Genomic DNA, 17079 nt, shown 5'->3' with positions numbered 1-17079 from the left:
CTCTCGGTGACGCACTCGGCTTCAGGGTGGACGCATTCCGCACCGAAGCAGGGAACGGCCTCCGCGGGCTGAGCGTAGCCCCTGGCACGGAGCAGCTGCCTGCCGTCGCTGCCCTGGCTGTGGCAGCAGAGCTATGACGCGGCAGGGGCAGAGCCAGGAGCAGGGGGGTCGTCCCCCGCACGTACAAAGGCGGCCAACAGGGAGCAAGCGGCGCGTCAGGCAGGCGGAGACAGAGACGCCTGCCGGGGGCCCGCAATCCCTCGGGGCTGGTGCGTGCATCCAGACGCAGCTCCGGAGGAGTGAGAAGGCTGCCCCCAGAGACCTTTGGCTCTGGGGACCTCCAGAACCTAGGGGTCACCCGTGGGACCAAGGTGCCCGGAAAAGCCTGGAAGTGCAACTGGGGGCCCTGCCTGAACGGCAGATGACGCTGGATCGGTGGGCTGAGGCCAGCTGTATGAGGCTGAGCAAGACTAAGGGCCAGGGACCTGCACTTGTGCTTGTGCTGAAGAGCTCCCAGCCCTGCTTGTGTGGCACAGGTCGCCCCTCCGGCCTCATGTCTCCCACAAGCCACGCAGGAGTGTTTGGGAGCCGTAGGTTTCCCAAAGGCATGAGCTCACGCTCAGGAGGACTTGGGAGGGGTGGGTGAGGCATGTCATGGCCACAGATGTGCCCAAGTGCTTGAGCTGCTGCCCAGGCTGAGAGAGGGGGTTGCCAGGCAGGCTCAGGCGCAGTCAGCCGCCTGAGAGGGAAGTCGGTGCCTGGTATCACACGCTGGCGCGGGTGGACAGACAGACCTGTCTTGGGGCCCAGACAGGGCAAGGTGACAGGCAGTCTCCCGAGCAGACAGAGGGTAAGCATGCGCAGGGTGAGAGGCGCTGGACCCTTGTCTCTGTTCAGGGTAAACGGAGAAGCCTCAGGCAAGCCCTGAGGTCCCCCGAGCGAATAGATTTCAGGCTCTGGTGTGGGAGAAGGAAGAAGCTCGGGATAGCAGCTTGGAACTGGAAAGGGATGATGGCACTAAGAAAGTCCACCCGAGGACCCGAATCACAACCGGTGCCGCTCATCAAAGGTGAAGGGTCTTAGTAATTGGAGACTCCTTGCTGAGGAGCACAGAGGCACCCATCTGCCGCCAGACAACCACACTAGAGAGGTCTGCTGCCCGCATTAGGGGCATCGGGAAGACAGTGTCTGCAACAAGAACACCAGTCAACCGCTGTCCTCTCCTGGTCTTTCAAGCCAGGTCTCACGAGGCTGCAGCCAGGAGATGCAAGAGCATCCACAAAGGACTTTGTGTCCCTTGGGAAGGTGTTGAAGGGGTCGGCAGTGCAGGCGGTGTTCTCCTCAGTCCCCCTGGCTGGAGACTGGCATTCGGCACAAAGAGGAGAGCTGACCACTTGAATGCCTGGTTGCACGAGCGGCGTCATGCCCAAGGCTATGGCTTCTATGCGGGAGAGTTGGACGAGATGGCCTTCAGAGGTCCCTTCCAACTCGCAAGGATTCTGCGATTCCATGAACATTTCCACACGGATCACGGTCTTGCTAAACAGCCTTGCCTGAGCCAGTGAGAAAGATGTGCCTTACCAAGTAAGTCCCATTCCGCCCTTGCAATGGGGTAGCTGTTCAGACTCAAGGTTTCCCGTCGGCAGTGCCCAGGTGTCAGTAGCGGAGCCGGTCTTGTTTCCTATCTTTATTGGTGAGCGGGATGATGAGATCGAGCGCACCCTCAGTAAGTTTTCAGATGACGCTGGATCGGTGGGCTGAGGCCAGCTGTATGAGGCTGAGCAAGACGGAGGGCCAGGGACCTGCACTTGAGTCCCAACAACCCCACGCAGCGCTACAAGCTCGGGGCAGAGTGGACGGTGTACGTGGTGGGAAAAGATCTGGGGGCGTTAGTCAACAGCCAGCAGCGTGCCCAGACAGCCAAGAAAGCCAACGGCATCCTGGCTTGTATCCTGGCAGTAACAGAGTCGCCAGCAGGACCAGGGCTGTGATTGTTCCTCTGTACGTGGCAACAGAGAGGCCGCACCTGGAGTAGCATGTTCAGTTTTGGGCCCTTCTCTGCAAGGAAGGAAGACACTGAGGTGCAGGAGCGTGTCCAGAGAAGGGCAGTGAAGCTGGTGAAGGCTGTGGAGCACAAGTCTTCTGGGAAGCGGCTGAGGGAACTGGGCTGTTCAGTCTGGAGGAGGCTCAGGGGAGACCGTATTGCTTTTCTACAACCACCTGAAGGGAGGTTGTAGCAAGGAGGGGGTTGGCCTCTCCTCCCAGGTGACAGCAACAGGACAAGAAGGAACGGCCTTAAGTTGCACCGAAGGGAGGTGCAGGTTGGGTCTGGGGGATTTTTTTCTTGGAAAGAATGGCCAAGCACTGGAACAGTCTGGGCTGGGCGGGGAAGTGGTGGAGTCGCCGTCTCTGGAGGTGTTCAAGAAATGTGTAGACGTGTCACTTGGGGACACTGGGTGGTGATGGGGTGACAGCTGGACGGTTGGATGCAGGGTGACAGAAGATATGCAGGCGGAATCCTTGGGAAACGTAGAGATCAAATGGAAGAGATGAGGTTCTTGGGAAGACAAATCAGTGGGCTGTGGACCTCAACTGCCTCCGCCTCAGAGCGGCCCTGGTAACATGACGGCAGCCAGCAAGATGGCGGCCAGGCGTGTGCAGGCATGGGGTGGGCAGGAGGAGGCAGAGTGCCCGTGCTCAGGCTCCGCCCCACAGCGTGTCACGGTTCCGAGGGCGGGAGGGCAGCATTGTGACGGCAGCATGCTCACGCTGTGAGTTCAGAGGGGTGGTCCCACCTCTGCCATTGCGGTGGTGACCGGCGTTTAGCGATGGCTGAGAGCAGCTCTCTCTTTGTCCCTGTAACTCTTGTCCCTCTCCATGGCCTCAAGGTCCTGGTGGCCGGAGTCTCCCTGCTCACCGTGATCCGACACCTACGGGTAGGGGAGATTTGAGGGTGGTGGGGGTGACTTGTGGCTGGGGGAATCGGGAGCAGTGCTGCGGGACCACCCAGCAGTGGGACTGAGCCATGTCCGTGTGTCCGCAGGCCGGCAGACGACGCTTGCGGTGGAGGAGATGGTGGCAGCAAGCAGTGGCACCGGAGCCAGGTAGGTCCTCTGAGGGTCAGCCCGTGCCCCGGGCTTGCCCAGGAGCATCCGTCCCCAGGCCTAGCTGAGCCCAGAACCTGGCCCAATGCAGCCTGGCCAGGCGGGCCCATGGCACGGGTGTCCAAACTTTTTGGCTTGTCTGGGCTGCACTGAGCGAACAGGAATTGTCTCGGGCTGCCTATCCATGAGTTGCCCTGAAAGTAATGCCTCCTGTTTCTTTCCATGAAAGCTACCGATGCGCAGAATCAAACTCTATATCCCACGTCAGGGTACAGAGGAGGTATGTTTGTTACGGCACCGGGCGCGAGGGGGATCTCCAGCGCAGATGACACACTGTCGCTGTTGCCACTGCTGAAACGCACGGCCTCACTGTGCTCCCATCCACTGTCTGATCCCCATACACGTTCAGCAAGCGTGCGCGAATGTCAGCGCGTGCCATAATTCCCGCATGGAGGAATTTGGAGATGCGCCTCTGCTACATGTGCCCTTCTCTGTCAAGCAGCGTTTTTCAGAGTACCCCTCTGCTGCCGCCCGTCACATGGCAACCAAATGCCATGGGATAGTGGTGGGAAGATCCCGCATCTACTTGCTGTCCCACCAACACCCGCCTCTGACAGCGTGGGCCAATGTAAGAGAGTAGCAGGCATTACTTTCGGAGCAGCCCCCATAAAATACATAACGCTTACGGTTCACACCTATAAGCAGCCACGTTCGTTTTAAACTTGAGTACTTTTATTAAGAAAGGACGTGCCTGGCCCAGGGCATCTCTGGAGCCCCTGTCCCGCTGTGGCTCAGGGACCTTCCCTGTTTTGCAGGTGCCGAGAGACAGGCGGCCGGGCACTGGAGCCCCTGCAGTGAGGCCGACGAGGAGCTCCAGCAGCTGCTGCTGTCGGGGCTGCCTGGGCACAGGCCTGTGCTGGGCCCTGACTTCATGCAGGCGGCCTGGAGGAGCCTGGAGGAGCTGGTGGAGCGGAACAGCCTGTCATGCCACTGCTGCAGCTCCCCTGAGGTCCAGAGCTGTCCCGGAAACGGCAAAGTTGACGCCTCGAACGTGCCCCGCAGATCTGCGTGGAGAGCTGAAACCCACAAAGCCCTCAAAATGCACGTGGCCCGGAAAAGCCTGGAAGTGCAACTGGGGGCCCTACCCGAACGGCTCTTGCTCTCCCAGCAGCAGGCAAGGGGAAGACAATGCCGCCGCATCCTGCCCAAGCTCATCAAGCCAGGGCAGACCCAGCCTCTGCTGCGGCAACGCCTGTCCCCCTTCCTGCAGGCCAAGGGCGACTGCATTGCAGGCAACATTCTCCACAAGCAAGAGCTAAGAGAGTGGAATGAACCCAACCCTACAGAGAAGTCCGTGAACCTGCTGGTGCCGTGCCCCCCCCCTCTTCTGCTTCCCCGGAACGTGGGTCTAACCGGGAAGGTCGTCCAGAGGAAAGCTCATTTCCAGGGCCAGGCTGAGGCACAGGGGCATCCCACAAAGAGGCAGCAGTGCCGCCCCAAGGAGTCGGCAAAGATTCCTTTGCCTCCGAGCCACGCAGCAGCCAAGGAGCAAGAGCGTCCCACGGCTAGCGCAGCGCCTCCTGGCCCGGCCAGCACATCGCTGCTAAAGGACGCCAGCTGTCAAACGGACTCTGCAGGCCCGCGTGTGGGTGACATCAAAGCCAGGAGCCAGCGCCGCAGCGCAGCGCTTGCTATCATCTCCAAGCTGCAGCTCAGTCAGGCGGCTTTTGGGAAGCTCTCCATGCACACGGCCAGAAAATGCCTGGAGGTAAAGCTTCAACGCTTCCCTGCGGTGGTGCGGAGGTCCATGCAGCAGCAGCGTGGGGCGCCCCTTGCCTGCCCAGCTGGCACCAGAGCACCGAGATCCCAGACGGTTCGTAGATACTTCCACAGCCGTCAGGCTCTGTTCCTGAATGAGGAGCAGCGCGAGTGCCTGGAGCTGCACATCCGCTCCATGAAGCTGGAGCGCCTTGGGAACCGCCTCATCTCAGGCAGTCCATTGAAGCCAGCAGTGTCCCAGGAGGAAGAATCTGCCAGCACGTATGTGACCGCACCATCCGAGGCATCTTGGGCTGAGGCAAGCCCCAAAGGCCACAAGCGGCAGCCCCGGAAGGGGAAGAAGTGCCCTAGCAGAGGCAAGAGCACGCGGAGTGCCAAAGTGGCAGGCAGCAGCTTTCCATCTGCCAGGGTAACATTCTGTGGGGTGCAAGAGACCACCACCAGCTACCGCACCTCACTGTTATACAGAGACCCTGACAGTGGACAGTTGTACCCACTGACCGTGGCCGCACCAACTAACAAGAAGGTTTTGAGGAAGATACGCGTGATACCCCAAACACCGCGGATCTCTCCCTCTAAGCCCATCCATGTGTTCATCAGGGAGAGGAAAGGCCAGGCTCGGTAGCGCCGTCTGTCCAAAACAATCTTTTTTTTTTTCTTTTTTTTTTCTTTTTCCTAAATAAATAAGTGTATCTACTTGTGCCCAAGAGCTTTCTCTATGGGGGCCTCCCTGAGGACCGAGGGGGGAGATGGGCTCAGGAGTAGCAGGGATGGTGTGCTGTCCCACAGGAGGACATGCAGGTGAGGATAAGCCCCCCATAAGTTTGGGGGGGCAAGTTGGCTGGGGCTTCTTCTCGCCCCCTGGCCGTGCCCTGGGGGCAGCCTGGGGCTCTGTGACTCATCTGGAGGCGCAGCACCAAGTCCTGCACCGCCTGACGCTGCGAGGGGACTGCGCGCTCCCACAGCACCAGGAACGGGCCGTTGGCTCCTTCTGCAGGCAGGCAGGCAGGCAGGCAGGCTTGAGGTGGTGCAGGGCAAGTCCTTTGCCTCACCTTGGCCTGTGATCCAGGAGTCAGCCCTGCCCGCTCGGTGCGGATGGGGATGGGGATGGGGATGGGGAAGGCAGCATGAAGCAGGGACCAAGGCCCCAGAATGGCGTCCATTGCCCTCGAGTCCTCCCTTGCACTGGCCACATGGTGCATACGGAAAGAACTGGGTTCTCACATTGCTGAAGAATTTAGCTGCAGTCTTTCCCTGAGCAACATTGTGGATAACTGTCTTATGCAAGTAATAGACAGCCTTACCAGGAGAGATGCAATAATAGTCCTGTTGCTCACCAATGTAAATGAAGTGGTTTTTGACATCAGAATTGGAGACTGACTGGTCTGTAGGCACCATGAGGTGTGTTCACACTGGCAGATTTGTAAAGAAGCTTTGTTAAGGCCGCAATTGCTTTCTGTTCCCAAGTGTAGCAAGTATGGAATGGAAGGCTAGAGGCCAGCATGGCTGAACTGAAATCCTGCTTGTCACACTGAAGAGGAAGAAGAAGATGCACTGGCAGTAGAACCAGGGACATGCACTGTAGGAAGAGTATAAGAAAGCCACTAGGTTCCACAAGGATGGGCTCAGGAAAGTGAAGCCGCAGGTTGAACTGAACTTTCAAGGGATATCATAAAGAACAAGTAAGTCTTTTACAAGGACCTCAACCTGTACAAGACCTCAACCTCAACTGCATACTCCCCCCCAGTGAGTGACACAGGCAGGCTGGTAACAACAGACAGGGAGAAGGATGAGGAACTTAACACTTCTTTTGCCTCGGTCTTGTCTGATAATTGCTCACCACACAGCCCTCAAACTTCTGGTTTGGTAGGAGGGGATTTTGGAAGCTACATCCCCACTGTAAGCAAAGATCAGATTTGTGAGCACATGAGGAACCTAAACTTCCACAAGTCTGTGGGTCCTGATGAGATGCATCCCAGAGTCCAAGGGGAACTGGCTGGTGTAGTTGCCAAGCCACTCTCAGTGATATTTGAAAATCAGCGGCAATCAGTCACAGTCATGGCAATGAAGTCCCCGGTGACTGGAAAAAAAAGCAACATCATGCCCACTTTTAAAAAGGGTAGAAAGGATGACCCCGGAAACTACCGACCTGTCAGTTTCACCTCTGTGCTGGGGAAGATCATGGAGCAGATCCTCCTGGAAACTATACTAAGGCACATGGAAGGCAGGGAGGTGAGAACCATCCTGGCTTCACCAAATTCTGCTTGACCAACCTTAGTGGCCTTCTATAATGGTGTCTCTGCATCAATGGGCAAGGGAAGAGCCACTGATGCTATCTATCTTGACTTTGGTAAGGCCTTTGACACAGTACCCCACAACATCCTTCTTTCCAGATAGGCAAGTTATGGATTTGATGGGTGAACTGTTTGATGGATGAAGAATTGGCTGTAGGATTGGGTCCAGAGAGGGTTGGTCAATGGCTCAACGTCTGGATGGAGATCGGTGATGAGTGGTGTTCCCCAGGGGTTGGTGTTGGGTCTGATAATCTTTAATATGTTCATTAATGATCTCCCTCCCCTCCCCTCCCTTCTCCTCCCCTTCCCTTCTTTTTCTTCTTTTAATATTCAAAGATTTTTGCCCTAAGTACAATAAATTAGTATTTGCTACCATCTAGTGGTAGCATTTATTTTATCGCCTCTATGAGCTTAGTTCTGCAATAACGTTCTTTTTTTTTTTCTGCTCAGAAATTCTTAAGCTGATCTTGACTTTATGCTCCTTTGCAGATAGTAAAGGCAAGGAAGGAAAAGCCTGCATCCTTTTAGTGATGGTTCTGTTTTCATTCATGGTGATATTTTTCTTTTCCTTTCCAAACATTTTCTTCTATAAGACTAAGAGAATTTTGTCTTCAGCTTTTTGTTGAAGGATTTTACTGACATCACTGCAGTGTGGAATGATGACATCAAAGGTACCTTAGAAGCTAAACTTTCACTTTCTGTCACCACCATCAGTGAAGGAGTGTTAACTTTAATTAGCTAAGGGAAAAGAACACTTCAATATTTAAAGACTGTAAAAGCAGTATTTTCTCAGTACAGCTGGACACATTTCCAAAACAAGAAAAAAAATAAATAAAGAGAGACAGAGCTCCAACCAAAAAAATCCCATTTAGATCCAAGAAATTGCATGGGTTGTACTTACATTATACTATGACAATAATAAAACTATTCAAAAATATGATTCCATGATTCCCAGGGATGCTGCAGGTGGAGGCTGGTGTATGAAATCCTGAGGAGTCACTCACTTCTGTTACAGACCATGTATACTGTGCTGCTCTTCTGTTAGATCTGTAGGTGTCAGAAGCAATTCATGTGCTTTGAAGAACTGTCCAAGCAGACACCTCTTCTTTGCAACATTAAAAGATAGTTACCTTGATGGCTGTTGGAGTACACAAGCTCTGGATAAGACAGTACAATAAGGCAGCAGAAGAAAAAAGGAAAATCAGGAACATTAAATGAGGGAGGCTGCATTGTGCCCAAGTATCAGTGTGCAGGAAATGTTGCCTGCAGCACTCCTGGGAAGGGGTAGATGGAAGATAAAGAAGGCTGTGTCATAATATACCTTTGATTAAGAGAAACCACTGGGAAAAACAGATGTAGTATCCCTGAAGTTACCACTCTTAAGCTTGTCTGAAGCTCTTTATAAGCATCTGTATTATAGCAATGCATATTATCAAGGAGATGGTAATCTGTCATGTTTTCAAGTGTGCTTCTTGTCCTTTCCACTTGAATGTGATTTTATGAATAAAAGTCATTACCATGGGACTAATGCTGCAAGATGAATGCATGTGAACTTTGGATGGAGATCACCTCTCAAGAAATATTGTTGTATTAGAATAAAGCTGACAGAAGAAAAAGGAGAAAATGCAGAGTCCAGAAATTCCAGGAAACCACCATGTTGGCAGGGCATTTGCTAGTTGATTGTCTGCCTCTGGACAGGCTGGAAAGGAAATGGGATAAGAGACAATTTGATTCAAAGTGAAACCTAATGGGAGCAAGTCAGAAGAGCTTAGCATGCCATGCAGACCTTCACTTCTGCACAAGATGAGCCTCCTGAGAGAGTGAGTTTGTAACCGTAGTGTGAAGAAATTGAACAGCATCTCAGTTCTCTAAAAAGCATTGTGGTCAAAATAAGACAAACATGCCCATCCAGTTCCCTGCTACATTCACTTCTGAAGCAGTAGGCTCTGAAGACCTCAATACAAACCTGAAGTGCTGGTATAAAATATATTGGCTTATTAAACACCTTCCCCGTGCCCATTACCACAACGATCACCTTTATCATCCTACTTGTGATTTGATCTGCTAATTTATTGTCAATTGCTTTATTATGTAGCAACAAGTTAATTTCCATTCTTTTAAGTATTTAGAGATCCTCCAACAGGAAACAGAACTCTCTGAATAGTCCATAGCCAAATAAAAACAGCAATTTGACTCCACAGTTCTATGAAAAGATACTTAATTATTTTATTCTGTGTGCCTTTACAATTATAGAAATCGTAGATAGATTAACTCAGTGATCTGAAAATCTGAAGCAAAAAGCCCTGTTCAATACCTGTAGTCAATCCTTCATTTGAATTATTTTACTTAAATCCACATTGCAATTGCCAGGCACAGCTACACTTGTTTTCCAGAATGCATCACGTTTTAGTTCCACTTATGCTTGCAAAGCATCAAAATAAGAAAATATAAAGTTAAATTGTATTCATATGAGGCCAAATGAAAGGATAGGAAGGATGGGATCAGAGGGTGCACAGAAATGAAAGGCTAGTTTGTCTGACATAAATGCCCAAGGTGCACATCTAAATGATGAAGACTCAGCAGGTTTGCAGATGACACCAAGCTGAGTGGTTCAGTTGAGACACTAAAGGGAAAGGATGCCATCCAGAGGGACCTGGACTTGAGAGGCTTGAGTGATAAGCCCGTGCCAGCCTCTTGAAGTTCAACAAAGCCAAGAGTCAGGTCCTGTACCTGGTTTGGGAAAATCCCAAGCACAGTTACAGGTTGGGCGGAGAATGGCTTGAGAGCAGCCCTGAGGAGAAGAATTTGGGGGTGTTGGTTGAGGAAAGATTCAATATGAGCTGGCAATGTGCACTTGCAGCCCAGAAGGCTAACCATATCCAGAATTGCATCAAGAGAAGTGTGACCAGGCTTTGAGCAACCTGGTCTAGAGGGAGGTATCCCGTACAGCAGGGGAGATGGAACTAGATGATCTTGAAGGACCCTTCCAACCCAAACCATTCTATGATTCTACAATTCCATGATTCTCTGTTTCTAGTAAAGAACCCTGCAGACCTGCAGGAGGTGAGAACAAAGAGACTGCTGCTCAGAGATGAGTGATGGGACACTGGAGAGAGGGTAAGGGCTAAAAGAAGCACAACTCTTTTCCTGCAGGCGGGCTCCCTGGGATCAGATGCGGGAGCAGCGGGCATTCTGCAGATGGCGGCGCTGCGTGATCACTTTTGCATTCCTGCTGCGTGTGGCAGAGGGGTGCTATCCATGGGGCACAAATGGGATGCCCCGCAGCAACTGGAAATTTTGCCATTGACTCATTTTGTCTGATTGTTCTGCAGCGTGCAGTCAAATCAGAACTCGGAGGTAATGTTTCTGAATTACTTTAATCCATCCAAAGAACTGCTTCTTCTCATTAACAGCTGTAGAAACAATCAGAACTACCTGAATACAGAGTTTGTTTATCAGATACACTACATTACTGCAAGAAATTTATCTTCAAATCCATTTCCATTGCTGAAAACTTACTTGACCTTTGAAAAAAAAAAATAGGGAACCAGAGAGAAAAATCCTAAGTGCTTTAACCAATAGCATTGCCTGAAATGGAATTCGGAAGCAGTAGACTGCGAGTGGTGAAATGAACAATATATTTTTCACTAGGTGCAAAAAGGAACAGTGAACACCTTTAAGGAACTATACAAGTGAATAAAACCATGGTATTGATACTGATTATGGAATTGCTGGAATTCTGCTAGGAGCATTCCTGAAAACATACTAAGGCTGTTTTTTTAAGCTCTTGGTCCCAAGGAGCTTTCTAACACAGGAACTAGGGGACTTACATACATGCAACTTCACCAAAAACTCAGAAAGTAAAATGGAATTTATATCCTTTTTTTTTTTTCCCACAACATTACAAAAAGCTGGTTTTCTATGTTCCTTTCTACTTACGTTTTGCTGTGTTTAAGTCTTGAGTCTTTGTCAGAGAGACTTCGACTCAGGGTAAGGGTAACAGTGGTTTGCTTTTCCTACCTTGATATATTGCTGTAGAACCCAGTATGAACAAGACTAGAGCCCATGAACCACACTATCACTCAGATGTCTTTGTTTCCAGAATGAGTGGGGGAGACAGTTTCCTGCTCTGCATTTTTAAACTTTATATATGCTCTGATTTCATGTGAAAACTTTTAAGTTGGATAGGCAGTAGTACTGTGCAGTACAGTCTGTACTGTAACTTGTATCCCTGTTTGGTATATCGATCTGCTAGTTCAGTAAGAAAAGCAGGGCTTTCTCTGTTACCATTACTAACTAGCATCCATGGTGCTGGCAGCTCAAATAGACAGCCAGGATATATTTGAGAATGTGTTTCCCTTCTGCATTATCACTGCCCATCTCCCAGGATCAAACTATTGAACCTCATCTGAGATTTTGATTGATTTTACTTTACTTAGCAACTCCGTTGAAAAACATCAACATAGGGATATGCTGGCTTGTAACGAGCAAACACACAGTGAAATTACTTACCTGCAGAGTTTCTGCAGCGCACCAGTGGGAGATCATGGGGAAGAAACCTTTAGGTGGGCAGTATCTGTAAGGAACATTTTGTAACACATCTGAGCAAAACAGCCCAGAGGGCTTTCTTCTGCATCATTCTCAGTCACTGTACCTCTGAAAATCAGACCTGAAATGTGCAGGTATTTTGCAGTGGGAGCAGTTTATAGGTTGTACTTCATTCTTTGCGTATCATGTGCCAGAATGCCAATCATATGCATGAAGTTGTCACTCTTGTGACATAAATTGTAAATAGCCAGAAAGGGAAGTGGAAGACTTTACAGTTAAAGAGAGTAAGTTCTTCCTAAATTAGGATGTGGGGGCACGTAGCTCTCTTGGCAGCACAAACAACTTCTTAAACAGAATATACTGATCGTCATCACATAGGCTAACATGACTGTGACAACTCCACAGAAGAATTAATTAACTTACTTGTCTTAGAAAGAGTGTGAATTTCTCAAAAGTGGGCAAAACTAAGAGTATGAAGCATCCCTCCATATTAAGCATTTCCAGAGGTAAAAGTCATATTCATACAGAAGCAAATACAGGAAGAGTTTCTGCTGGACTCACAGTATCTGTTACTTCCTAGAGAAGAATTTAGTAAGTTAAATTAGTTAATTACAGAACGTTAATATTTGAGAATGTTAGAATTTTAGAGGGTTCAAATGTATTTCCACATTTTGTGAATAACTTGCAGGGCATCCAGGTTGGACTTTTTAAATTTTTTTTTATTTGATTAAATATGTGCTTTGTTCATGCTTGGCATTCCATTCATTGAATCATATTTATCAGATAGCAGGAGGGACTCATAATTCAGTGTCCTCTCCAGGTGCCTTCTCTCCCCAGTAAGACCACTGCACTGCACAAATCTTTTTGCTCCTAGATTTTCCTTTCCCCATGCCCATCAGAGCAATGTCCACCTTTGAATCCTGGGACTTCCCAATCTGTGCTTCATTAATGGGCAGCAACAGTGTATGTGTTGATGGTTCATCACACCATGCTAAATTTTTGGTATTCATCCATTTTCAATTCCCACACAGACAAGAATAATCTCACATCTATATATAAACCCCAACATTAATTCAAGTTAAAAATAATGAATATTTTCCTGGAAGACATTCTCTGAATTAGTCTGGACTCCTAATGTTGATAGCAACCATGTGACAAAAGGCTGTACATATTTTACAGCCCATCTGATTGGTCAAATCTAGCAGCTGTCAAATGAGTCACTGAACAACACTGGGAAAAACCTGAATCGTACACTACTGAAGAGTCTTATCAGCATTTATTCCACCTTATGTATGCATTTATTTATTTATTTAGGACATGTGAATCCAGACAGGGCTGTGTAATCAGAAGCTGTAGTTTGTGAAGAAACACATCCATGAGATCCGCTCAATTTCAGATATCCAGCAAAAGCCGTTTTGGTCTAGCATACAGACCAAGACCTAAACAGCTTGAAATAGCATACAGACCAAGACTTAAACTGCTTGAAATATTTATTTTAAATGTACAAGGAGTGCATAATAGGCAATGACCTAAGAAAGCTGTGTAAATACTGTTTCTCAATAAAGTTCTGCTACAAGGGAACTTATTTACCTATGCATGTATAGGAATACATATTTTCTGCCTTTTCTAAATGGCTTACAGGATTGTTTACATGGAAAATCTTTTATTTGGGAACTCATTTTTATCTTTCATTGTGAAGGAAAAGACAGCTCAAGTAAAGCAATTTTTAAAAAATCTTTCATTTTTATTTTATCTTTTAATTTTTTTTTAACTTCTACATGAATTATGTTTTGAAACAAGGTCATTGCAAGCCAAGGAAAGCAAAGTACTCACAGGTAGGGAATGCCTCTGTTGGAGGCACTGTGCTTTACATTTTTTTATTTGCTGTTATTTAAAAAGCAATACATAAATTGAAATTAGCTGCTTTCTTTCAGTGTTTTGATTTTGATAGGCTGACTTTTCGTGGTGAATTTTCTGCAAGTTCCTTTTTTTTTAATAGTTCAGACAAAGAATTTTATCTAATGAGGCAACTGCATACCATTCTGCAGATGGTGAGTACACTTTAACAGCAACTGGAAAATCCATCCAGCTGAGGGCCAGGATGAGAATTTTCACTGTCATATATGGCACTGTGATGAATAACTTAATTAATTTTGAGTCTCTCCATTTCCATCCCAAACATTTACTGCATGGAACTGTTCTAAAGTACATTTCTATCTAACACTCAGGTTATTACAGTAGCACTGAATTATAATTAATAACACCACTGAAGAAGCTGAACTTGCTGCTGGTATGCTGGTACACATCTGCTGCAAGCCAATACCAAAGAATATTTTTCTTTAACAGGAAAAAAGGCTTCAGGTCCCTAACAATTTCTAGTGTATTAATATCAAATCACAGCTTGGCTGGGCTTCTGTAATGTACCTTGAAGCAGATCCCTTAGCATTTTCTGTTGTCTTGCAGAAGGGACACTTACAGTCACAAGGTCCACTGAAGCAGAAGTAACTGTAAGGCTACACAGGGCTTCTGTAGGACTGATTTCTTTCCTATGAGGCAACTCAGACAAGAACCCAGGGTCCAGATCAGTGGATGAAAAGAAGAAGGATCTAAACAGACAAGAAATTGCACCAGTACCATGCTGGGAAAAGAAAAAGCCAAGGAAACACAAAAAATATATGTCTTAAAGTAAGTAACACTGATTCAATCAATCACAGAACACAAATGAGTTATCATAAACATTTTAAGGGTCAGAAACTAACATGCTTTAAGAATCAAAGTAAAGGTGGAAAATGCTCTTGAACTGCAGGAACATGTCAAATCGAGCTTGCAAATTGAGTTGGCAGTCAGAAAGTGAATTTTTTTACTTGCAAATGAAGCAAATTTAACTTGTATTCTGTCACTCCATTCAGTTGCGTTTTATTTTAACCACCATTTAAACACAACTCACTACACATTCTGGTAATACTAAGAATATATTTAGCTGCTGTTTTCTAGGAAAGCATTCCAAGTTCTTAATATCATCCCATATTGATATTCCTTTGTGATGTGACACATAGCAGTAAGCACTTAATGTACTGCAATACTGGCCATTCGTAGAGACCTCACATTTACAGTGAAATATGCTGAGAGCAGAGCCACCTGTGGGACTTGTATTGCTGTAAAGAATGAAGAGCTTCCCCAGATATAAATATACCAACAAAAGGCTAATCAAGATACTTAAAAACTGAACACATACAAAACAAACAAATGAAGAAAAGTGGTTCCTTTTATTCAAGTTTTGCATTAGAATGTTCAGGCCCCAAATCATTTTAAATCATCTGTAACAGTGCCTTTTTATGTTAGGGGTGTAAGAACTGGCACTTTATACTGCAGATTTTTTTCTTTTGCCATCTAACATGCATTCTGAACCAGTACAGACAGTCACAAACATGACTACTTTCTGCAGAATTAATATTTCTAAGAAATACTGTTTTTATTCAATTGATACCTGAATTAAAAAAAAAACAACCAGAACACGATCAAAACAAACCTAGTTCACAGGCTTAAGGAGGTAGATCACCCTTTGGAAATATTATAGGCATATTACTACCTGCCTTCTACTGCTGTCCCAAAGCATGGGTGCACTAGATTTCATCAAACACTGGTAATTTCAGGACTTTTCTGGAAAAAAAAACAAAACATACTTTCACCCTCTTCCTTTGCAGAAATAAATAATTTCTATTAAATCATCCACTGTCACAAAAGATCAGCAGAAGGGCTCATCTGCAACGAAGGAGCTTTGCTCCTATAGGAGTTTTGCTCCTATAGCTCAGCTGTAGGCCAAGATACTCTACGTTCTAGAAGGTTTAACAGAAGAGAGTAAAGAGATTACTTCTTCTCTGTAGCTGCTCTGTTGTTCTGGCTGTTCACTAGCATGTAAATCCCTCCAACAGCTAAAACTCCTGCCTGCTTCAGTGGGTAAGTTTATTTCAATGGCTTGGCCTAGTCTATGGTGGCATGGATGGCCATGCTGTGAGGGCAGTCTCATGGCTCTCCCCTCATGAACACTTAAACTATAAACAGACAAAAGCACTTTTCTGCTCACCTCTGGTTATCTGGCTAACAACTGTTTTTGAGCCAGGACACTCAGTGGAGTCTCTGAGCAGTTTATAAGCAGACTTCTTGGCAGAGACCTGGAGAACATTTCCACGAAAGTGAACTCTTGAGAGCTGTGCCACCCATTTTGTAAGCTCAGGTGCACTTCTGCACTAGAGTTCTCATGACCTCAAGAATGACATTCAGGTTTATATGACTATTATTTTTCCAGTTCTCTGGCCAACAGAGCTGTCCTGGCAAAACAAAACAAAACAAAACCACAACTGGTGTGTGGACCCAGCGCAGAGCAAGCATTTGGATGGAAAATTTCAGCTGATGTTCGACAGCCATGAGCATCTGTAAACACAGCCTTTGCACTGGGAAATGTCAGGCATCCCTGCAGCAGTGCTACCACCTCTGTATTTACTTTAAGCAAATCGCACACACGAGTCAACGAGCTCTTGCCACATCCATACGAAATACGTAACACCTGACAGCTCTTCTGAGGGAAGCACAGGGTCAGTGTTTCTCGGGCACACAGGGAGGAGACCTGCACGGCAACTCTCACCTTCTGTTACACTGCCAGATCAGCTCTTCGCTATGGTTCCCAGCTCATGATGAGAGAACATAATAATAATAATAGTAAAATCCCAAAGCCTTCCTAAGCTTGCTTGCTATACAAGAAACTCGCTTGTGAGCAATAACAGAAAGAAAACCATCCCGCTCGCTTCAGCGTTTGTGGCGAAACAACTTTCTCATTCGTGATCTCCGCGTTTCTTTTGCCCGCGACACGGGACGGTGCCGCCCCCTCCTCTTCCCGCGGCGTGGGAACGCACCGCACCGGCCGCCCGGCACGCCGCCCCGAGCCGCGCGGCTCCCGCGGCCAGAGGGGGCGGCCGGGGCCGGCTCCGGCGCTGACAGAGCGTGATCCCCCCGAGCAAGTGTGTGGCGCTGGCTCTCCCTCTCCCCCAGCCTCCGGTTACATCTCTGGCAGGAGACCGCGATTCTCGGCGTTGCTTTCCAGGGTTATTTTTGGCCGCGGCCGCCGCACGCTGACGGCACGGCTCTGACAAGTCCCGCGCGTCCCTGTGCGCAGCGCGGCGCCGGCGGGGCTCCGCCGGGCGGGGAAGGGGCGGTGCGACCCCGCGCCCTCCCCGGCTCCCCCGCTGCGCCGTTCTCCCACCGCCCCCGGGCCTCCGAGGGGCGAGCCGGCCCGCCTCCGTCCCGCGGGGGCCGGCCGTCAGGGAGCCCGACCTCGCGCCGCTCAGGCGGACGGAACC

General features: G+C 48.4%; 1 protein-coding gene across 1 annotated transcript; it reads left to right on the top strand.

Moving 5' to 3' along the window:
• Positions 1–212: 212 nt before the first annotated feature.
• Positions 213–5579, top strand: LOC107050470. The gene is made up of 3 exons (XM_040656259.2): positions 213–2936; positions 3044–3104; positions 3920–5579. The coding sequence occupies exons 1-3, from the start codon at positions 2829–2831 to the stop codon at positions 5506–5508; spliced, it is 1758 nt and encodes a 585-aa protein (XP_040512193.1). The 5' UTR covers positions 213–2828; the 3' UTR covers positions 5509–5579.
• Positions 5580–17079: the final 11500 nt, after the last annotated feature.

The sequence above is a fragment of the Gallus gallus genome, chromosome Z (genome assembly GCF_016699485.2).
Source record: "Gallus gallus isolate bGalGal1 chromosome Z, bGalGal1.mat.broiler.GRCg7b, whole genome shotgun sequence".
Classification (NCBI taxonomy): domain Eukaryota; kingdom Metazoa; phylum Chordata; class Aves; order Galliformes; family Phasianidae; genus Gallus; species Gallus gallus.
Note: the sequence above shows the minus strand (reverse complement) of the source record. Positions and strands in the feature narration are given on the sequence as shown.

Coding starts and splice junctions, on each gene's coding strand:
- LOC107050470 (XM_040656259.2), top strand. CDS start 2,829: ATGGCTGAGAGCAGCTCTCTCTTTGTCCCTGTAACTCTTGTCCCTCTC. Junction 2,937..3,043: donor CCGTGATCCGACACCTACGG/GTAGGGGAGATT, acceptor GTGTGTCCGCAG/GCCGGCAGACGACGCTTGCG. Junction 3,105..3,919: donor AGCAGTGGCACCGGAGCCAG/GTAGGTCCTCTG, acceptor CCTGTTTTGCAG/GTGCCGAGAGACAGGCGGCC.